The sequence below is a fragment of the Styela clava genome, chromosome 8, assembly GCF_964204865.1.
Source record: "Styela clava chromosome 8, kaStyClav1.hap1.2, whole genome shotgun sequence".
Classification (NCBI taxonomy): Eukaryota; Metazoa; Chordata; class Ascidiacea; order Stolidobranchia; family Styelidae; genus Styela; species Styela clava.
The window spans coordinates 22677541-22702103 of NC_135257.1; the positions used below are offsets into that span (position 1 = coordinate 22677541).

The 24563-nt window shown below is 35.7% G+C and overlaps 2 protein-coding genes across 2 annotated transcripts; both read right to left on the reverse strand.

The window, feature by feature from the left end:
- Window positions 1-1150: 1150 nt before the first annotated feature.
- Window positions 1151-7034, reverse strand: LOC144425895 (uncharacterized). The gene is made up of 8 exons (XM_078115664.1): window positions 6752-7034; window positions 6536-6619; window positions 5860-5913; window positions 5594-5656; window positions 5352-5414; window positions 3098-3199; window positions 2597-2814; window positions 1151-1597 (listed from the first exon to the last, which is right to left on the reverse strand). The coding sequence occupies exons 1-8, from the start codon at window positions 7032-7034 to the stop codon at window positions 1406-1408; spliced, it is 1059 nt and encodes a 352-aa protein (XP_077971790.1). The 3' UTR covers window positions 1151-1405.
- Window positions 7035-12714: 5680 nt separating this feature from the next.
- On the reverse strand, window positions 12715-16630 carry LOC120346019 (uncharacterized). The gene is made up of 5 exons (XM_078114925.1): window positions 16466-16630; window positions 16221-16283; window positions 15449-15574; window positions 14889-15115; window positions 12715-13026 (listed from the first exon to the last, which is right to left on the reverse strand). The coding sequence occupies exons 1-5, from the start codon at window positions 16563-16565 to the stop codon at window positions 12832-12834; spliced, it is 711 nt and encodes a 236-aa protein (XP_077971051.1). The 5' UTR covers window positions 16566-16630; the 3' UTR covers window positions 12715-12831.
- Window positions 16631-24563: the final 7933 nt, after the last annotated feature.

Consider the following 24563-nt stretch of genomic DNA (forward strand, 5'->3'; position numbering starts at 1 on the left):
GTTGATTAATAACTTGGAAACCCGACATTTTTATTCAATACGAAAGTCGATTTTAAAAAAAGGCAATTATTGTTTCATAAATATCCGTATACCAGTGTTGGTAATGATAAAATTGATCGCATAAAATTGGGACGGTTAATTTGCGAAGGTGATAAAGGAAAATCAAATCAACACAAAAGATAAAAATCAGAATAAATACAATTTGAATTCACTCCTTGGTATTTGTCTTTAACATCTGTCGCCGGCGTGTAGTACTGTCGGTGATATGAAAACCAAACTTCGATGTCCCATTCGGAAAAGAAGTGGATTCAAATGGTTTTTATAATAGGTTTAAATGCGTAAAAAAATATCGCAATTACGGGGTCATTACGTAATCGATTTTGTCGTAATTACGAAATTGATTTTTGTCGATTACGTGCAAGTCTAATGGGGACGCAAGATATTCGAAGGCGAGGATTTTGCGCCACACGAAGAGATAAAAGAGAGAAATATAGAAGAGAACTCTCTGTTCATTGAGAGGCAAAATGAGAGAAGCGAAAAAAAGAAAACGCTCGGCCGCAGATATTTCCCGGGGAAAAAGACTCATTTTTTATAACGTGGAAAAGCGACTAAAGCTGATATATATCGGCCGGTTGGGCCGATATGATATATCGGCAAACACGCAATATCGGCCCGATATATCGGTTGGCCGATATATCGGTCGAGCTCTAATTTTGAACTCATTAACGCATCGAGCAATAAGCAAGTTTTTCTTTAATGTATTTATTCAATGTTGCGAACAATTTGCGAAACCTTTTCAGCTTTCAGCTCATTCAAACTGATCCCTCTGAAAAACTTAAGAAAAACGAATATATTACACGGAAACTACATTTATTTCGAATTAAAGTGTTTGTATTAATTTATCCATCAAATTACTCAAATCAAAAATATAAATCTCTGAACTTTGCTCAAATTTGAACATTTTCAATCAACGAAACGATAAAATGTGGTAAATTAAATCTGAAAATATCAATCGACTTTGTTTGATAAATTATAATTTTAAATGGTATGCTTACATAACTAAAAAATCAGGAATCATTTTTAATCGGATAACGTGAAATTCAGTTTAAAAAGTTACCTATTTTTATTAAACTTTAATATAGCTTTGATTATCTACATTGATAATTGGAGAGACTAATCGTACAAACTTCAGATTGGGATTCAATGATTTATATTTTTTTGATGATAGATCAAGAAGAACAAAATACAACCAGGCAGATGTTTCATTAGATCAGGATCTCACATATAACTCCGTTGACAATTGATATTCAGTCTTATATATTGTATTCATCAAAATACAAATGGTATGATTTTTAGTTGAGATTCTATAAATAATATTTTTTTGATGATAAATCCAAACGTTTCATTAGATCAGGATCTCACAAATGACTCCATTCTGCTTCCAGGTAGGATCACCATTCACCATTCCTTGACTACGTTCATCTGGGTCGGAATTGACAACAAGGTAAACATTTGTGCGATCTTTATATTCAAATCCCGTAAATGGATCGCCCGGATACCATTTAGTGAATAAATCTGCAGGTGTGACGTCACGAGTCTGTAAAGAATTATTTGATAGCATTCATCACTGAATCATGCTCGATCACACATTAAATTGAAAATCATAAATTATGTTTTTCATCAATAAAAAAGTCATTTGTAAAGTATGGACCTTTCCCCGACCTTCGACCCCTGGAAAATTCTTCCTATACTTTACCATTGCAAAATTTTCAGGGCTATTTTAAGAGTGCTTTTGCGAGTTGGCGCCTGTAAAATGGGGTATGTGTTTCAAACCATCATTATGATTCATCGCATACAACAATCTGTTTTTTAAAAGTACCGGTAAAGAATTTCAGGCTAGTCTATCACAGCTATTTCTACACTAATTTTTATTACTGCAATCAAATTAAAACTCCTAGGAAGACAGAGTGATCATTGAATTATCTGATTTTTATTTCAGTTTCCGAAACACAACTGAAAACTAACGAATAGAGTTCAAAAACGCGAAAACGAGGTAATGTTTACAACCACGCTTGAAAATCTGTCTGAGTGAGAAAAGTGTCTGAGCGGATGCGAAAAGGGGGCATTGTTACGTCACTTTTCGCATCTTGCTGATTGGCCAATGTCACGAAGTAAACAAGTAAGTCGCTGCTCGGGGAAAGGTCCATTACCAGTCTCTCATGCGACATAAAAAACAAAATCTTCGTGTCCACACGCTGGGCAGACATTTGTACAGAACTCCTATGTTAAGCCATTACTGTATTAGTAGGTTTATATACAGAATATACTATAAATATAACTCTGAATAGATCAAGACGAAGGTTCAAATTCAGCTGGTGCTGGGATGTGGATGAATTATCACCCAATTCCACAAGTTTTTCTCAGCGCATGTACGTATTGTGCAACGCGGACGAATACAATCGCAAAATACTGTTCTAACCAAACTTATATTGCCTCTAACCACCTTTGTTCGTATCGGAACTCTTATCCTACTGATCTGGTAAAATTATATATATTTTATGCAAGAGTATATATAGCAAAACCATAAGATACTAACCATTGGATCAAACTGGATTCCGGTCCATATATCCTCTCCTCTTGGAATATTCTTTCTCAAGTATTTTATAATAGCATTGTAAGATTCTTCATCTCGAATTAAACCAACATCTGCGTTACGTTCATTACAAATATCAAATGCTTTTTTGTATACGACATCCCATTCGTCATATATCACAGCGAAATAACAGATATTTCCAACCTTTAATTTGCAATTTTCTGAAAAGTAACGACAGTTTATTTCAATGTGAAACCACACGAGTGATATTTTTCTCTATAAATCGTTGCTACAAATAAAAAGCAAACAGACTTCTAACTATATTTCAATATATTCAAATTAGCCGACTCAATTTATCGTATTTGGGAATGCAACAAAGTCTATCATATATTGCCCATTTTCTTTCTATATTCAATAATTTAAAACAATGTTATGTTCTATAATCACTATAATGTAAATTATTTGTCAGATATTCATAAACCACAAATTGGATGAAATATTTGCCTGGATGAGGAGTTGGCTTTGGTCTGCTGATTTGTGCGAATCCCTTTGGAATCAGTTGAGGCTTCTTCATAACAGCAAGTTTTTGTTCAATACGGGATATCGCTAAATGTTAATATAAGTATTGAAATCTAAATTATTGAAAAGTATTGAAAATTAAGTATCTGTTTTGTTTTCACTTGCCAAAACAACGAAGCTTCCGCCACGCATTTCTCTACCTCACAAACTTCTGACGTTTTGTAGTGTTCAGTATAAAGTTGGGAATAATTGGCCACATTTACCAATCTTAAACAAGCTCACAGAAGATTGTATATATATCTTCAGTAAACTCGGCGTCCCGTAGTATGTGAACCAAGATGGCGAACACCGGAACATCATATATGTACCAGGTTAGGGTTAGACCATAGGTTCTCAAAGTGCTCCGTACGGAGCCCCAGGGCTCCGTGAGAGAAACCCAGGGGCTCCGCGAGCTATTCGATTACTTTTTAAAATACTGAATTGGCTAATTTTACTATTAGGATTACTGAAATGAAAGACTACTATTCTGAAATAACATAAAATACGCGAAAAACTGCCAACTATACATAAATTGCAGTCGTATTTTTGTGATCTTGGGGATTTGTCAAGCTTGATTTTGTTCTTTCGCACTCACGAGCAAGATGTCGCCGTTTAAAAAACAAGAGATCGGGGCAAAATACGAAAGATTGAAATTTATTTCATTGCATGCGGCTCCGTCGGTAGTTTCAGAATGAAAAAATAGGTACATCGCGCGCACAATTGACTGTGTTTCGGTTTCGCAGTTACTACGACGAATAACCAAAAAAAACCCAACATAACACCAAATTTTTGATTCACAATGTCTATGAACGTGTTTTTAATCTGACGTGAGTCTGCTGAAACAAAACTTAGTGTTATCTCCCATTTTAAGTTTTAATATTTCAGTATGCCGCTTTTCAATCAAGAAATTGGAGTTGCGGATTTACCATTTATTATTTATTATTTTTAGCATTTCGTCTCCGGTGACTATAATATGGTAACATGTTTTTCACATTGAACTCATAATTCCCCACGAGAACAAAAAAGCGATACTCGTCGTCATTGTGGAACAATAACATCATACATGTATATGTCGAGGAAAATTTTTGATTTAGGGAGAATAAACACCGCCATGCTGACGAAAACAATCGGCGATCGTAACAAAATGCAATCGAGTACGTTATTACCGGCCTTTTAAGTCTTTCAAAAATATCTAAAGGTAAAAGATCCGACCCCTAATTTATTAATATGTTTGTCAAGTATCAAGTTTACAGCTTTAGTATATATAATTCATCTTTTACATTTAGATTCATTTATGACTTGTATTAACCCTATTAAACGAGGTTAAGCATTTAAAATAAGTACAGTACTTTTGACTTACTCAGGAATATTATTCGGAAAGTAACAATTTTAACATTTATTTTGGGGCTCCGTGAATAATAGTCAACTTTTTCAAGGGCTCCGCAACACAAAAAGTTTGAGAACCCCTGGGTTAGACCATAACTCTATTACTTTTTTTTTAATTTTATAGTTCTATTACGAGTTCGGGGACTAGCCGAGTGACTCCTGTAATATTTGTACCTGAAATTATAGCCTAATTCTAACTTGGTATACATACTTCGTTACGGTGTCCGCCATCTTGGTTCACATCTACGGGCGTACAAAAAAATCATATTATTTTCACTTGTTTTATGTCATTTTTCTACTCAAATTACAGTCGAGACAGGATTATTTTGTCGCTGTGTCCCATTGCAGTAATTTAAACAAAAAACACGGAAAAGTTTGTAGACAGTTTAAGCTGCGAAAGCATTCTCCCAATCACTTTCCTAAATAAAGTGTTTGGGAGAATGCTTTCGATGCATAAATTGATCACCAATTTTGCAATGTAATATTTTGTAAACAATTTGTAAAATATTCCCCAAGTTCAAACTTTTTAATACTCCTCTATTGACAAACAAGAAATCCTAATTAAGGTTCTGGAGATTGCTCACAAATGCTAAGATTAACATTGTCATTTTGATAAAGTGGTTTGGTAATATTTCAATGTTTCTGGGATACTTATACGACTTCAAAGAATAATTTGGGAAAAGCTGAGAATTTGTGAACACCAAACCTTTCACAAATGTTACAAGTATTCATTAAATCACTCTACTCACTCTCAGCCCTAAAATATATCGCGACAAACAACAATGTCAACAAAGAAAGTTATTCGTCAGTTTACCTTTTTTCATCATTTCGTTGTCTTCTGTCAACTTAATATTCATGTTTTGTACTTTGGTCAAATCTAATGAGAAATAGCATTTTGATGCTCACAGTAAACTGAACAATAATGTTTTTAATTTTTATATTGCATTTAGAAATAGCAGATCATAGAATGCTTTCGTCATAGTGGTTACTCGATTGCAAAAAATTGTTTGCAGATATATATTTCGTCAACAAACAATATTATTTGACATATTTTACCTTTCTTCATCTTCTCGTTGTCTTCAATCAACCTATTATTCATGTTTTGTACTTTAATCAAATCTAATGAAAGAATAACATTTAAAAATACCATTCAGTAGCTCAGTATGAAATATTACATTGTTTACCATTGTAACCTATATAGGATTTCGAAGCAGCAGATAAAATAGCCCTGTGTGTCATAGCAGTTACCCAAGTTTAAAGATGTGTGAAAACATTTCAGTAAAATAGAAAAACAGTATTGAGACTTTCTTGATTGCTCTCACCTTTCTTTATCTTATCGTTGTCTCCTACCAATTTTTCATTCATTTCGTCCAAGTCTGAAAATAAAAATATCCAGTGGATCATGATATACGTTTGTTGCAGTATTGAGAATATGATTGGGACGTGAAAATAAGACGAGAAGAATCGTTGCATTTACTCGTTTTGTTATATTATTGGAAAAATCTTCCGGCACTGAAAATATGAGAAAAGATTAAAAATACTTTTGCGCGTTGAAAGCTCGATTATGATTAAATGTTGATAGCTTTGACAGAAAAAAAGTTTAAAGTTAAGTTCAGTTACCACTAGACTTTGAGTATTTGTCAATAATTTATTTTGGCATTAGCGATGGCAGATTAAAAAACCATCACGATGTCGCACGAATCTTTTTTCATTTCTCTGATTTCATCAGAGTGTGGTGTTTTGTGGTTCTTCTCAAAATATTGTTTATTTCAAATCTAACGATGTAAACTACGAGGAAAATCTTATAACGTCTAGGTCTTCAGTTCACTTCCTCTCATTTTTATGTATGTTTACTCTTTTGATTTAAAAGATAAGTTTTAGTTATACAGATGGCTGCATGTTCGAGTACTTTGAAATGAAAGTTTGAAATAAACAGAACATGAATTCCAGAAAGCGAAAGGTTTAGCATTTTATTGTTAGGGGTTATCGTACACTAACCAGAAATTTCTTTCCCGAAACTCTCAATTTTTCCATTAAACTTGTCTTCCAACTTTTCCAATCCTATTCTGATATTAGTGATATCTGAATAAAAATTGGAGATTTTATTAGATTCGATTGCATCATTCAAATTGCTGAAATAAATTATTTCTAGGTAAAAACTTAAAACTGAGCTTCAAAATTAATTATTCAATCAAGCAATTAAAACAACCATACCCAAATTTCTGGCTGCGAAATCAAGCCAGCTAAGAACAGTACTATTGGACTTGCATGTTATCGTGTACTCTTTGTCTTGCAGATGTTCATCAATGTTGAAACCTGGTCTGTCCCATCCTACAGCAATCGGATCACATTGTGCAATCTGGCAACCCGGATTGGAAGTGCAGTGAAACACTGTTTCATCTTGACACAAGGATGACGCGATGACGGAGATTAATATGTAAACGATTGGGATTTCCATCTCAGTGTAGTTAAGTATTAACTGAATGAATAAAGTCATGGTTTATTGCAAACGGGCACAGAGCATGTTTGATCTATTTAGAAAAAACCTCACATTAGACAACGCTATTTGTAGCCGAGATTGTAATAATTCAGAATGAGCGTAGCATTTATAGAATGAGAAAAGATAATTTAGAAGCGACATTGCAAATTTATAACAATTATGGACGTTTTGTAAAGGCGTTTATTTTTAATCAGCATGGCGGATTCAAGGAAAAGTAATATTCTTTCAAAAAGGGCTTAGAAAATTTGAAAAACGTTTTTTTCAGAATCGGCACAGGCTTTTTTAAAAAGGGCAGTGACTTGGGAGTATGGGGAAAAAAATTTCACCTAAAAGTGATTCGAATAATTTTTCCAGCCAAGCCCATGTTTTTAGATTTCTGCTGGGATCTCTCAGAAGCCATAAATAAGCCAGAATCGCTGGAGCGTGACTGGGTAGTGAGGGAAAATAAAATTCTTGAAAGAAGCATTCAAATAATTTTTTCAACTATTCTTATCTACTTTGTTTCTTGATAGCTTCAATCTGAGGTGCGCAACTTTTCGACGTCACTTGAGCGTTACGGGGAGGGGAAATTACCAAGTTGCCGGTGGTGAAATATTTGAATTGTTATTCTTTTTGACAATCGAGCATCGCTTTGCCTGATATTCCATTCCAAATGCTCAGAATCGTCCAAAATCAATAGTACTGAAGTGGGCGTGGCTTTACCCACGTTACTCAACCCTTAGGGGGCGAAGACTTTACTCCCACCCCCAATACTACTTGGAAAAGTTTCCAATACTCTGGCAAACGTTTTTCCGCCCCGGAAGCCGAGCTAAACATCCTCGAAACGGCTCCGAAATCACTCGAGCGTCTTCTTCAGCCCACTTCCTCTGGCCCGTTCATATGAACACCGTCCCCGACCTACATGACAAGTTTTGTCCGGATCGGCCCGACAGTTTTCCTGAGAAACCTTCGTTTCACGCTGAAACCATAAATATACTTACGTACCAAGTTTCTTGCCCTACGCGCAACGATTTATGACACTGACTGTGCTTTCGCACTAGAGTGCTCTCGGTTGCCTAACCATCCAGGGACGGTCGCTTCGCTACCAACGAGGGGAATCAAGAGAGAAAAAATTTTGGACTAAGTAAAAAGCTGACGCTCATTTGATGTAGGATGGAAGCAGGAGGGTTGTGGCGCCGGAAGACTGGCGGATATTCGTAGTTTTATCAATTTTTTGGTCCGTGATCACTCAACCAAGACAAAAAGTCAGTGAGTCACTGCCTTCACCCCCAATATTGCTTGCAAAATTCCCAATACTCTGGCAAACGCTTTCTAGGCCCGGAGACGGAGCTAAACGGCTTCTAAAACCCAAAATCACTCTAGCTTGACTTGATTGAGAACTGATTGACCAATAACCAGCCTCGGGCCACTAAAAGCCCGTTTAGGCCCACTTCCTCTGGCCCGATCTTTTCTATGTTATCACGACACTATCCCCGGCCCACATGCCAAGTTTCGTCCTGATCGGCCCGGCAGTTTCCTGGGAAACCTAGAATATACCCCCATATCTCCGCACAATCGGGTTAGCTATTTGATATTCGTGCAACGATTTTTGATTCTGTCTGTGCTTTCGCACTAAAGTGCTCTATTGTTGCCCAACAATCGTCCAAATATCACCAGTATCATAGGAGGTTCCTTTTTTCGAACTCTAAAAATCTTGCGAACTATCCTATCAAACAGTTGCTTTGATATAGTCGATATAAAACTATACGGATGTATTTCCATTGCGTTGCTTTTATGCTTAAAAATTTACCGCATTCGGATATTTATGGAAGCAGACGCTTGTCATGTCGTGACGCAGTTTCAGAACTTAATCGGATTAGCGATGTCGCGTGATGGAATAAACCATTACATCGCAGAATTAATATTAGCTTTTTGCAATATACTATTTTTAAACAAATCGCAATGAATTTAAACCATAAGTTTACACATGCCATTAAAATCTACAGTAAAGAAACAATGAAGTTGCCACCCATTACAACGTCGCATATGCTTATAAGCTGTAAAATTACCAAACATTTTTGTAATTTATCAATAAAATAAGATAGTTGAAAACTAGATACTGTTTGCTTAATGCTGTCATAGTTTCATCAATGCCAATCAGCGATATAGAAATTTTGAAAATTCTTGTGGATGCACCATTAAAAACAACCCAGAATTTTGCCACAGTTTAAAAGTAGAGATGTACCGATATATTGTTAACGAGTATCGGTAACGGAAATATTGCCACTTTGTGATTGTATCGAGGTGGGCAAAATAGACCGATATATTAGGTTCTCTGATCTGGCCTAGGATGTTTTGAAATATTAGTTATGCGTAAAGTGCATAAGTGGCACTTATTGCCTCAATTAAGATTTCACAGCGAGTGTCAGGAATGACGGTTCTGTATGAACTGTATATGTATTTTACATGTTTAGTAGCCAGCCTCTATAAGTTTTCAGATCAATTCCCGCCATCCCTACGCCAAAATGCAGACTCTCCCCCATCAGCTCTATGTTATGTAACCATGCTTTTTCGCAGATTTTAAATTGAATTATCTTCCTCTGATCTTTGAGAACTTGTTGCCTCAGTAACCGTTCTCATTCGCCGACTTATAGCCCGTGTAGAGTGAATGTTCAAACCAGAAAAAATAATGTTTGAATTGAAAAAAAAAATTCATATAATTAAAGTTATGGTTAATTCACTGCATAGCTGTTATTTTTAAGTCTTGCGCCAATCCTTATTAACTAAAAAGAATCCGACACTATCATTCCCAATAGACTCAGTAACTCTGGGCATTTTGTTGGTCGCACAATTTAGCTTAAAAATAAATCTCCTTAATTTTTGAAGCGAGTGAACTTGCTTAGAGAAAACTTCCTCAAGAAAATTTGAATAGTCGAAGATTTTTTTGCCGTTTCCTAGAAATTATGTATCGCAAAATTAACTTTAGTTTTTTGCAATATTCTATTTTTTGAGAAATCGCAACAGATTTTAAAATATTAGTTTACATATGTTATTGAAATCGACAGTAAAGTAATTTTGTTACTTCAGTTGAGGGCTCGACAACTTGCTTAGAGCAAACTTGCAACTCTTTAATCCAGTGTTTCCCAACCTGTTTTGGTCGCGGACTATTTTCTCACCGGCGAAAACCTTTGCGGTTTCAAAAGGCGTTTATTGCAACCGTACTCTGTATGAAGAAGCAGTAAAACCAAACACGACAGAATTTTAACGAATTTCGAAATCGGAAATTTGGCGCAATTACGCGTTCGTTAAAAGAGCTGACTTTTTTAGTGTGTAAAGACCAGGCTTGTCTATGCCAAACGTTCCATGGGTTGGTATGGGACAGCATACATTTGTATTTCTCGCGGGACGCGAAAATCGTATGATTTTCGGGAAAATTATGGTAAAACAATTCGTTATGGACTTCGTGTTCATATATTTGATCTTAGCTCTCTTGTTAGTTATAAAGAGCAATATATAATCAGCATTAACAATATACTTCGTGAAAGAGCTGATGGATACGTGTATTTAGTTATGAATATAAAGTTAACAAAGTCCGTAAATTTTGTTGTTTAGCATGTCTCTTCGTACATGTAGTCCTATTTAATAAACGCTAAACCTAAATTTAACATTTTTTATTGAATTTCTTCCTAATGGGATGGGACAGGCATAATTGCTATGGGATGGGAATGGGACAGAAAAATATGTCCCATGGACAAGCCTGGTAAACCCTTTTCTGTTGCGCAATATTCAATCCATGACAACGACAAGAATTTACAATGTCCGATTATATTTTTTTTGATTCGTATTTTTGTGAATTCGAAAAATCTGAGCTGTTTGTACAACACTTACGGCGCTCTAGAAGTGTACGTACTAGTGTGAAGGCAGTAACGTAAAGAATCTTAGAGGGAAATTCACTGCTAGCACCCAAAATTTTGCGATTTGCAATGTCTAAAAAAGCGACCCAAAATTCGGGCCGGGTCGGGCCTGAAATGTCAATCATTACGTTCTGGTCGGGCTTCTCCATCGCCCCCCTCCCCTTTTTATAAATGAGTTTCGGCGTTTCGTTTCGGCCGTGTTTTTGGCCACGAGAGACCGTGGTCTGCAAAAAACAGAAGTTGCCTCATCATCACGACACATACTGTATTAAACTCTTGCAATGACAATTCAAAGAACTCCTAATAAAATTGGAAATTTCAGGTTTGCTCCTGTCTCGGACCTGCAAATCCAGTTAATTAGTCGGGTTTAATACCCACGGGCCTGGGTCCGGCTGGAATTTTTGGGCCCGATCCAACCTCTATAGTGCAGACTGGTGTTTTCGTTGAGAATCCGCAAGTTAGTTGTGAAATCCCATCGTTTGATTAAGCGACGCGCAAGTGACCTGTCGCGTAACTTGTTACCAAATTTTCAAATAGTAAATTTCTATTCTTATAGTTGAATATTTGAATATAAGCCTAGCCCTGCTCAGTAACCAGTAATTATTGACTCGATAAATGTTTTTATGAATAAGTCTTTTGTGTTTTATGTTAATACTACCTTTAGTCCAGGGTACGGCAAGAATACGTACACACTCATTGCAAATTATATAAACGCTATTGTCTTCAATTTCCGCTTTTTTTATCTTCCAGTCTAACTCTTCTTTTGTTGGAGTTTGTTGACCTTCATGCTTCAATTTTTCGAGTCGTGTTAGGGGTCGAGGGAGTGGCGGGCGGGATAACGGTTCAAGAACGACAGTTATTTCCCCCAACTTTAACCGATGTAACACATGTTGGAACTTTTGCCGCAGCAATTGGGAAATAAGAATCGGACGGTGGCTTCCAATGCAGTATAACTAGATAATAGTCCGGTATTCATTTACGTTTAATTTTTGATAGTCCCAGTAGCCTTTGGACTTTCAGTGATCACCCGGAATTTTGCTCAGAGTCTCATTTACTTTTGAGTGCATGTACGACGCCACCATAATCCTATGTTATTTCAGTAACTTTTCGCATTTCAAATGTCACCCATAACTTCTCTAAGAGGATGGGACTTTTTTACCTCTGAATAAGTTCAACAAGACATTTCTGTATAGTTTCAGAACTTCTAGTTCATAGAACTTCTTGTCGCCTGAAACTTTGCTCAAAGAAGACTTTTTTTCACTCATGTTTGAGTACATGAAATACATCGCAATAATACCAAATTTCTAATGCACTTATTGCAATGTACTTCTCTGTTAATTGGTTGATACTTTTCCGTCGCATTATCGAATCAGCGAAGGGTTGGGATGCGGTGCCAAAAAACCCTTAAAGAAAATTTAGCATTGCTCAAAGTCAATAAACGCCATGCAATTTCATAGAATGAGTCGGTAAACCTTTTTATATTTCTACTTATTCAGGTAATTCCAAGCTTTGCGTTCCTTTGAGATAAATTATTGTAAATTCAACGAACCTAATCCTTACTCAAACTGATCCCGCTGAGAAACAGCATTATGAAAAACAATAGATTTTACACAGAAACTAAATTTATTGCTTGTTTATTAGGCAAATTTGTTTAACTGAAATCCAATTTAACTAAAGTGTTTGCAGAACTGAAAAATTCAAATCCAAAAATTGAAAATTTCTCCATCAAACGCAATTTAGTTTAATTAATTATGCTAATTTAAATTATTAATTGATATTTACTGTTATATACTGTATTTACTACAAATACCAAAAGTTTAAATTTTAAATCAGGATTCAATGATTTATATTTCATTGATGATGGATCCAGAGTGAAAAAATACAATCAAGCAGACATTTAATTAGATCAGGATCTCCCAAATAACTCCGTTACGCTCCCAGGTAGGAGCAGCATTCGCCATCCCATGATCATGATAACTCGGTTTAAAATTAACATCGAGATAAACATTTGTACGATCTTCAAAATCAATTCCCGTGAATGGAATACCATCCCGACTCCATTTAATGAATGAATCTGCAGGTGTGACGTCACCAGTCTTAAAAGAAAATAATTGGATGACATATATCACGGGATTATGCTTGATCGCCCATTTAATTTCATAAATTACCTAAAATCGCATTACAAAACGCATAATAACGATGTGTCATAAATTAGTGATATGCATTGCCCATGGGACATATTTTATGTCCAATTCCATCTCATAGCAGTTAATGCTTGTTCCATCACATCACATGGGACGTTTTTCGTGGGAATCACATTTATTTGTGTCGCTGTTCCACCATGAATTAAATAATGGATACAATTATTGCAAAAAAGGGAGAAGGAAAACATTTGAAAGGTAAAAAGCATAAAGACTAAGGTTATCCATGACGTAATCAAGGTATGACACGACAAATGTCTCATGGAAAATACTTGTGTGCTGTCTCTCATCCCATTCGCACAGTCAAGCCTGTGCATTACCACTAGCCTAAACCAGCGGTTCCCAAACTATGTTTCGCGACCCACTGGTGGGTCGCAAGAGGAATCTCAGTGGGTCGTGAAAATATGTAGAAAGCTTTGATTAATTATACTGGTTATTAGGATCGGTGGCAAAGCAAATTTAAAAGCGAATTTTGAAATAAACTGCAACTTTTCAATTTTTTACGCCTAAAACTATCTGAAATTGAAATAAATGTCAAGTCTATTATGGAAAATAGCAAGAAACAAGCTCATCTCTCTGACTAGCTTCACTGAAAATTCAGTTTGAGAAAATAATTTTGTTTCCTCCATCAATGTTTAATTAATTTTTTTAAGTTGAATGGGTCGCCACAAGCTATGGTAATAAATAGTGGGTTCCAACTCTAAAAAGTTTGGGAACCATTGGCCTAAACTATTGACTCACAATGCTTGACCCGGTCAAAATGCGATATATTATTGTCGACCCATGCTTGGTCAAATGTGAACGCAAGTATTTCTAGTCTCTCACGTGTTATCATGTAATCCTTCATATTCATGCGCTTGGTGAAGATTTGTCCGAATGTATTAAACTGCAAAATTACTATATTACTAAACTTTAAGAAGTTCAGAGTAAGACGAGTCTTCTGATTAGTAGGTTGTTAAAAACGACTATAAATAAGTTCCAATGTACGACGAAGAAGCAAGATAGAGCGAGTGTAAAAATAATGCCAACTTCATAACAAAACAAAGTCAATCATTTTGAGTCAATAGTTTAGGCTAGTGGTCTTGTGGTAATGCATAGGCTTGACTATGCGAATTGAATGAGAGACAGCACACAAGTATTTTCCATGAGATATTTGTGATACCTTGATTACGTCATGGATAACCTTAGTCTTTATGATTTTACCTTTCAAATGTTTTCACTTTTCTTCAATAATTGTATCCATTATTTAATTCATGGTGGAAGAGTGACACAAATAAATGTGATTCCCACGGAAAACGTCCCATGTGATGGGATGGAACAAGCATTAATTGCTACGAGATGGAATTGGACATAAAATATGTCCCATGGACAAGCCTGTGGGCAATGCATATCACCAATATATGACACCTCGTTATTTTGCGTTTTGTTGTTGCTCATGTACCAATTTAAAGCTTTATTACAACGCTGGGTTTGCGCCCAAGTTGTGAACTTGAGGTGGAATTAATATGGGTACAAATTTCAAATATCGATGGACATTAACGCCAAGACAATCAAAAACTTTGCAAAAAAACTTCTGAGTAAATTTATCCAGAGTCAGAAACAGATAAAAAAAAGTATTCGATATACCGCCTGAACAGTTGTAGATAATGAACCAACCCAATTTGTCTCAAACATCTTTGACTAACACTTTGCCCATCTCGTAAGGTATTTTATATTCCTACATATGAGAATAATTGGCATAACCTTATGATACTAACCATTGGATCAAAGTTGATTCCTGTCGATATATAAACCCACGTTCGTTTCGTTGGAATATTCTTTCTCAAGTAATTCATAATCGCATTGTAAGATTCTTCATCTCGAATCAAACCAACATTTGCGTTACGTTTCTTACAGATATCAACTGCTTTGTCATATTTGACATTCTGCTTATGATATATCACAGCGAAATAACAGATATTTCCTATCTTCAATTTGCAGTTTTCTGGAATAAAATACCTGTACATGTGAAAATTTATCGAGTAATAAATGTTGATCAATCCATGTTTTGAAAAAAGGTGCACCTTCAAAGAGTACTTCAATATCCCAAATCAAACTAACCGGCTTGAGAAAATCTAATTAAACCAATAAAACAATGAATATGTTTTTTTTGGTTGTAATTATGCAGAAGAAAATCCAATAACATTTATAACTTGCTGACATTACTCGGCTTCGGCTCCATCGAATGTAGGGATATCGTTTTGTTTAATAATCGCTTTAATTCGAATGATACATCAACTATTCACAAATTACAACTTGGATTGGATAAATTATTCACCTGGAGGAGGAGTTGGTTTCAATGTTCCTCGAGTCTTCGTTGTTGGTCTGTTAATCTGCCCGGATCTATTTGGAAGCTTCTGAGACTTCTCCATAACAGCAAGTCTTTGTTCAATCCTGGATATCGCTAAATTATCATATAATTATTATTAGACACCTCCTCCATCTATCTACCACTTTCCAAAACAACAACGCCTTTATGCGAGTTTCAATCGTTACAAATCTCTAGCGTTTTTAATTGTTCATTGGTAGAAATGAAAAATTAGTGCCATATTTACTGATTTTAAACATACTCTGATGTTTATAAGATAGTTCTGATGTTCCTTCGGAAAAATGATGTTCTGTTGAAATGTTTTCTGGTTTTTTTTCATTCATATTACAGCCACGGCAAGCATTTTCGTGTGATGTGTTTCGTTGCAGTAATTTAAAAAAATATCATTTCTTTACTTAAATAGTTTGGGAGAATGTTTTCACTGCATAAACTGTCTACCAACTTTGCAATAAAATATTTCGTAAGAAATTCTAATTTGTAAAAAATGCCCCGTTTCATACGTTACAATAATTTACTTCTGACAAACACAAAATCCCCAGGTCGTACAGATTGTTCAAAAATGTTACAAATAGAATTCTCATCATGTTTATGGGATACGTATACGATTTCTGAGATGTCCCATTTTCCCTAAAATATATCCCAGTAAATGTACTCACACTGCACTAAAATATTTCCCAGCAAACTACAATGTCAATAACGAAAATTATTCGACATATTTTACCTTTCTCCATCTTTTCGTTGTCATCTCTCAACTCCTCATTCATTTCTTGTACTTTAATCAAATCTAATGAAAGAATAACATTTAAAATAACATTCAGCTGCTCAGTATGAAATATTATATTAAGGATTTCAAAGCAGCAGTTAAAATAGCCATGTTTGTCATAGCAGTTACCAGAGTCCAGAAAATATGTAAAACATCTCTATAAGCTAGAACAACAGTATTCAGGCCCTTTTGATGGTTCTCACCTCTCTTCATCTTATTGTTTTCTTCTACCAACTTTTCATTCATTTCTTGAATTTCAACTAAGTCTAAAAATATGAATATCCAGTAGATCAAGACACACATTCGTTGCAGTATTGAAAATATGATTGGGACATAAAAATAGAAGACTCTGATTTCCCTCGTTTTGGTAAAATTATTGTACTGTATTATTGCCAAAAACCTTCGGGCACTGAAAATATGAAAAAGATTAAGAATAACTTAGAGCGTTGAAAACTCGGGTATGATTTAATGTTGATAGCGATGGTTAGCACTTGACTTGACGGAACTGCAAATCATTTCCCCAAGTTTAGCAATTACAGTATAACAAGCATCACGCTGTTGCAATAATCTTTCCTTCCTTCCACCAAATTCCTTCAATTCTCTGATCTTATCAGACTGTTTCGTAGTTTCCCTCAATAGATCGTTTATTTCAAATCTAACGATGAAAGCTACAAGGAGATTCTCATGTGTTAATATCGCCTAAGGTCTTTAGTTCACTTTCTTACATTTTTCGGAGCTTTCACTCATTTGTTTTGAAGGATGATTTTTTGTTAAACAGTTGGCTGTATGTTCGAGTACTTAGGGTTGAAATAAAAGTTTGAAATAAACAGAACAGAAATCACAAAGTGTGGGAAAAATTTGCATTTTACTGTAATACAAAACTATCGGCACTGAGAAAAAATTTCTTTACCGAAACTCTCCATTGTTCCATCAAACTTTTTTTCCAGTTTCTTCAATCCTATTCTGATATTTGTGATATCTGAATAAAAGTTTTTTATTTAGATTCGATTGCATCATACAAAATATCGAAAAACCTTATTTCTTGGCAGATAATAACGCAAAACTCAGCCTAATTAAAACAATAGTTTGTTAATTACTTGCACAAGAAAATAAAGAAAAATTTTACCCAAATTTCTAGAAGCCAGATCAAGCCAGCTAAGAACAGTACTATTAGACTTGCATGAGATCGGATATTCTTTGGTATTTTTATCAATGTCAAAGGTTAGTCTGTCCGAATCACAATGTGCAATCTGACAACCAAGCTTGGATGAACAGTGAAACACCGTTTCATCTTGACACCAGCATGAAACGATGACGTAGATTAATATGAAAACTATTGAGATTTTTATTTCGCGGTTTCAGTGTAGAAAAGTAAAAACTAAATGAAAAAAAATTCAAGTTGAAATTAAAAAGTTCATTCCGTTATGTCAATGTAAAATAAAATTCAAAAGCATTTTCCAAGGAATCATGTTTTTTGCAAACGGGCACAGCGCCAGTTTATTTGTGTTTCCCTTGCATTATTACATGTAACACTCTAATCAACTCGCTCATGCGTGTAACCTTTTTTCCCGTCGGGCTCTTCGAGCGCATAATGCTATTTGTAATCATTCCTTGTTAAGTTATTTACATTTATTATTATTTGTCACTAAGGACTTGTGCGTTGTATTCGGAGTGAAGGATTGTGGCAGGATCCCAGGATCCATTAATATACGTCCATACTGGCGCAGAGAAGGTTTGATCTACTTCGAAAAACCCGTACATTAGATGACGCTATCTGTAGCCGAGATAGTAACAATAAAAAAATGAGCTTAGCATTTATAGAATGGGAAAAGTTAATTTGGAAGCGACATTGCAAATTCATAAAAGATATGACCGTTTTGTAAATTATAGCCGATTTAAGGTAAAGGCATATGCTTTTAAAATGAGGCGTAAAAAATCTTAAAAATGATCATTTCAGAATCAGCTCAAGCCTTTTAAAAATGGCATAGCTTATCCACACGTGGCCTTATTAGAAGGTGTATAACATTTTTAGAGCGGCATATGCTAAAGTAGCGGTGATCTTCTATAAAGACGGAGTAGCTTTGTTTAACTGTCTATGAAGCATATTGATAATTATTTGCCACTCTCCCTGTTATATCGCACTAATGATCAGAATATTTGTGTTATTATCCGAAGTTTTCCAAGTATGTCCATATTGATATTAGCCATAATCTATCAGCACATATTGCAGTCTCATGGAAGTCTTGGCAACATCCAGGGGAAGTCGCTCCTTCGTCCATAGCTACGAGGGGAATCGTAAGAAAACGTTTTGGACAAGGTAAAAAGCGGACGCTCCTTTGGTGTGCGATGGAAGAACAAGAGTTGTTGTGCCGTACGAATGGCGGAAATTGCCCAGCGCGCTACTCCCGAAGTCTTTTAACGGTTGAGTTGTTTAAATAACACATCATAAAACAGTCACTTCTAACGGAAGTCGAGTTTTATTAATTTTGGTGTCTGTGATCACTCATCAGTGACGAAACTTGACCTCAATTACTTTGTATTACCTAAATATGACATCTCTACCTGTTACCGTTTTAGAGATATATTATAAAATCATCGGACTGGGGGTTAAAGAAAAAAAACTCGGTTTAAAAATTATTCAAACGTTATTTCAAGTCATACTCATCTCTTCAGATTCCTAAAAAACCTCTAAGAGGCGTACAATAAGCCAAAGTCACTGGAGCGTGACTGGGGAGTATGGGGAAAAAAATTCCACCTGGAAGTGATTCGAATAATTTTTCCAGCCGAGCCCATGTCTTTAGATTTCTGCTGGGGTCTCTCAGAGGCCATAAATAGGCCAAAATCGCTGGAGCGTGACTGGGAAGTGGGGAAAATAAAAATCTTGAAAGAAGCATTTAACTAATTTTTCCAACTATTCTTATCTACTTTGTTTCTTGATAGCTTTAATCTAAGGTGCGTAACGTTTCGACGTCGCTGGAGCGTTACGGGGAGGGGGAATTACCAAGTTGACGGCGGTGAAATATCAGATTAATTTTTCTCTTCAACAATCGAACATCGCTTTGCCCGAAATCCCATTCTAAGTGCTCAGAATAGTCCAAAATCAATAGTCCCTAAGTGGGCGTGGCTTTCCACGCGTTTCCCACTACTTAGGGGACGGAGACTTCACTCCCACCGCCAATACTACTTGGAAAAATTCCCAATACTCGGGCAAACGCTTTCCCGCCCCGGAAACCGAGCTAAACGGCCTCTAAACGCCGAAATCACTCGAGCGTGTCTTGATTGACAGGTAACCACGCCCGAATTACTGAAAGCCCGTTTTGGCCCACTCTCTATGACCGATCATGTGGACAGCATCCCCGACCTACATGCCAAGTTTCGTCCGGATCGGCCTGACAGTTTGCTGGGAAACCTTCGTTTCACGCAGAAACTCTAAATATACTTAGGCTACGTACTAAGTTTCTTGCCCAACGCGCAACGATTTCTAACACTGCCTGGGCTTTCGCACTAAAGTGCTCTCGGTTGCCTAACTATCATATGCCGTTGCGTTTATTATTTATCTGGTTTTAAAACTAATCAATTCAAGTCAACAATATCGAGACTTCTCATCACATACGGAATGTTTTCAAATATTACTAGCATCATAGGAGGTTCCATTTTTTCAAACTCTAAAAATCTTGCAAACTATTCTATCAACCAGTCGCACTCATATAGTCGATATAAAACTATACTGATGTATTTCCATTGCGTTGCTTTTATGCTTGAAAATTTACCGCATTCGGATATTTATGGAAGCAGACGCTTGTCATGTCGTGACGCAGTTTCAGAACTTAATCGGATTAGCAATATCGCGTGATGGAATAAACAATTACATCGCAGAATTAATTTAGCTTATTCTATTCTATTCTATTAAATATTCTGTTTTTAAAGAAATTACAATGAGTTTAAAATATAAGTTTACATATGCCATTAAAATCTACAGTTAAGTAACAATGCAGTTGCAAGTATTTTGAAAGTAAACGCCATTACAACGTCGCAGATGCTTATATGCCGTAAAATAGCCAAAGTGTTTTGCAATTTATCAATAAAATAAGATAGTTTAAAATCAGATACTCTTCGCTTAATGCTGTCTTAGTTACATTAATGCCAATCAGCGATAAAGAAATTGTAAAAGTTCTTGTAGATGCGCCTAAACAACGCAGAATTTTTACCACAGTTTAAAAGTAGAGATGTACCTATTTTATTGTTAACGAGTACCGGTAACGGAAATATTGGCCATTTTATAATTGTATCGATGCCAAAATAGACCGATACATTAGGTTCTCTGATCTTCTTCAAGATGTTCTGAAATATTAGTTATGCGTGAGGGGCATACGTGACACCTATTGCCTCATTTAACATTTCACAGCGAGTGTAAGGGGTGACAGTTCTGTATGAACTGTATATGTATTTCCCCGTGTCTAGTAGCCAGGCCTCTATAAGTCAATTCCCGCCATCTCTACGCCGAAATGCGGCAATCCTAAGATTTTTTTCAGACCTCTTCTTTACACGTGTCACCTGCTGAACAAGGGTCGTCATCCGGCCTATGAGATCACAATATATAGCAATACCAGGACTTGAATAGTCAATAGTCAAAATACGTCACGAAACTCGATGTGTAGTATCTGCTACGAACAACTGGAATCACTGTATCCTGGTATCTGAAGCCGAAATTCCTTAATTTTAAATAAAAATTAATATATTAATTAATAAGCTATGGCGGCTGCAGCGACGAGTGCGATGGGCGATTCCCTGAAACCCAAATCAATGGTCAGAGCTAAACGATGGGACGATGAATTCGAAAATGCTTTCAGGTATTGCTTTATTTCAATTTTATACGTTTAAGAAAATGTATTGCTCTACCCTGCTTCACCACTGCGATTCATCTAAGCACAATGAGGGGCTGCGGTTAGCCATGTGATTCACCTGTCTTTCCAGCTTTCTTTTTCTACAGAATAAATATGCAAATACTATACTATTTTATTGCAAACAAACTCTGTGTAAACAGTGACTTGTGCAGCCAGACTGCTGTTATGTAAGTGAGTTAGGAAATGTTGGCGAATTCAATCAATATTAGTCATAGATTTGATATTCTGAATTTCAGAATATATACGTGAATGTAATAAACTTTGACTGTCCCTATGCATTGCATGGTTTTTGCAATATTCCATTTTTAGGGAAATCGCGATAAATTTTAAAACATAAGTTTACATATGCTATTAAAATCTACAGTAATGTTGGCTTAAACAGTTTATAACTTCCCAAATACTCATAGAAGAAAAGCGTAAAATTATGCAAAGTTTATGGTAGTTCGTCAGCAATTTTGTTTCATAATTATTCTGAAATTCAAACCTTAAAAACATTTGCGAATGGTTTGGCGAACATGTATGGACAACGATATCTTGATGTACAATCCGTTTCAGATTATTTCCGCACCCAACTATAACACACTCAATATACAAAAAAATGAATTATTCCAAATTTACACGAATTGTAAAACCATAAATATTCTGTTTGACAATCTCAAAGCCTTTGTGCAGGAATATTAATTTTAACTATAACACTGGGTATAACGTGCAAGGTAGTGCAATGAATAAATTTAAAAACGGATATGCATGAAAAGGGCCAAAACTATTGGATGTATCTTAGTAGATTTTGCTTGACTGTCGGCTGAAAGGACCATACCCACAATTAAAGGTGGAAAAAGTACTGATAGAAGGGTTGCAAGTTTGTTCAAAGCAAGATCCCAAACCAGTGGTGGAAAAAGTACTGATAGAAGGGTTGCAAGTTTGTTCAAAGCAAGGTGCCGAGCCCTCAACTAAAAGTGGAAATGGTACCGATATAAAAGTTGCGAGCTTGCGCAATGCAATCTCTCTTAATAGAGGTAAAAACATACAAATGAAAAAGAAATTGCATGCAATCACTGAAACTCTAATGTAAATATATAGATTATTCTCGTATTGGAAATGTCAGTAGATAACGGGTGAAATCGGACTTGAAAAATTCAATACTTTCAGGGAAATTGTCTAGTCTATCTTATGATTAGTGAGAATCAACTGATGGCCAAACATAATTCAATGATATTAAATTTGTGCTCAAAAAAATAAATTATCGTGGTAAAGTTTTTAAAAATAAATAAATCGAAGGTAAAATATTATTCATGTGGGATCTCGTGCCGAGTCTTAAACGGGTCGTCTAATTCGCTCTCATCAAACGTCAAGGGTGATCCGTCCTCCGGGTCCACTGAATTGTCTTCAGGTTAAAAAAAAAACATGGTTAGGAATCAGCTATTAAATCAACGGTTAATGCATTTTGCTTCGTATCGCAGTTTCAAAAGCTTGGCAGAAAGTATATGATAAGGCTGCGATCAGCAATTACAAAATTTGATGCCGATTCGTGAAGACTTTTAGACTGAGCCTTATAAATTTTTAACTTGGGGTTTATTATACTGACCCGCTGATTTACTAACTCTTTGTTGCTATACTTTACTGAGCATTCTGTAATTGATTATGGTGTATTAAATTGGGCAGTACTGGTAGGTTTTTCAATGTCAAGCGTTCAGAGAGCTGGTATCGCAAGTCACAATACTGGATTCAATATAACACACCACCTCACTCAGGATGGGCAATGAGATTGAACTTTGACCCGTGAAACTTTATAGCAATAAGACTTACATTTATGTCATTTATGTCAGGTAGTGACGCGAGTCTGCTACGTCTTTTAGGTTTGTGCAGTGATTTCTAAGAAAAATAAATATGAAAGTTAGCATTTGTTGTCATCTCAGAACAACGAAGCTGTAGAAGAATAAATCTCTTACTCTTGGACAAATCTTTCGGACAAACCCAAATAAAAGATTACCTCAAGAAACGGTAAAATATATCTAAATCTACATCGAATAAAAAAAGGAGAAATATGAAAATGATTCAACTTTGCCGAACTTCTATCATACTTTTAAAAATCAATACAGGCGTTACCACACCAGTAGTTATTTGTACTATCAGGACTCTTTCTACTTTTAGTTGACGGCTCAAGACCTTGCTTTGATCTAACTCGCATTTCTTCTATCACTGCGCTTTCTTCTTTTAGTCTTCTTGAGAACTTTCCTTGAACAAACGTGGGCTTGGGACATTGCTTTGAGCAAATTTTCAACTAAGGATGGCAATTTTGGATTTACGAATCAGATTTACGCAATTTGGAAAATGGAGCGAATGGCCTAAGAAAAAACAAACATTGAACGATTGTTTACCGTTGTCCTCGGCGGTTTCGAATATGCCGAATGCGTTCATGCGGCAATACAAAACACTAAATTACAGAACGGAAATTTAAGTTCATTTTTCGTGATTGAATTTTACTAATCTGCCGCATTTTGTTTCCAAGTTCAGCTCAACGCATTGATTTACGTATCACTGTGTGGCGAAAAAAACCCGAAACTGTTAGTTCAGTATTCCAATGAAAGCCTTAGTTTGTATTACGTGAATTTAACTATATACCTAAAAGTAGTGACAATTTTGATGAAAATTTGCAACAGCACGCCTGCGCTGCAACTAATGGTACGCCTAGCATGATTAGATAAAGAAACAGCACCCGATTTATGGAATACATTTAAATTTGATTGAAATAAAAAGTAGTTATTTCTAGCATGTGTCATAACGGAACGGTGGGAGTTGATAGAACTTGAGAAATGGCAGTTTGTTCACAATTTTATATTAACACAAGCCAGATTTAATACCAGACCAAGCAAAATATGTGAATGGCGTCATACTTTAGTTACAACGATCGTGTTACAAACTGCGTCGACCAATTATCGCTCGTCAATGCCGTGTTTATTATGCACATTAGGAAATTCTGAGTTACGAAATTAAACGTAGTACAAGATGATAATAAAGCCCTAGTTTGATAATAATGGTTTTAGCCGTAAAATATACGTGTCTTTAATATTTAGAGACATTCTGAAATACAAAATTAAACGTAGTTTAAAATGTTAGTAAAGCCCAAATTTGATAATAACGGTTCCAGCCGGAAAATCTACGGGTTTTTAATATCTGGGGAAATATATTTTTTGCAGACATAGTCAGATTTACGATTTTATTTATCGAAATTTGTTTAATTGTGGTTAATATTTTCGTCTTCCTGTTATCATTTCCCAATTCAAATGCAATTAGAATGGGTATTTGTTTTATTACACTATGCTGCTAGCATAAATATATGCCGAGTATCTCCTTGTTCAGAAAGCATTCCCTCCCCCATTTATGTATTTTCCCATGT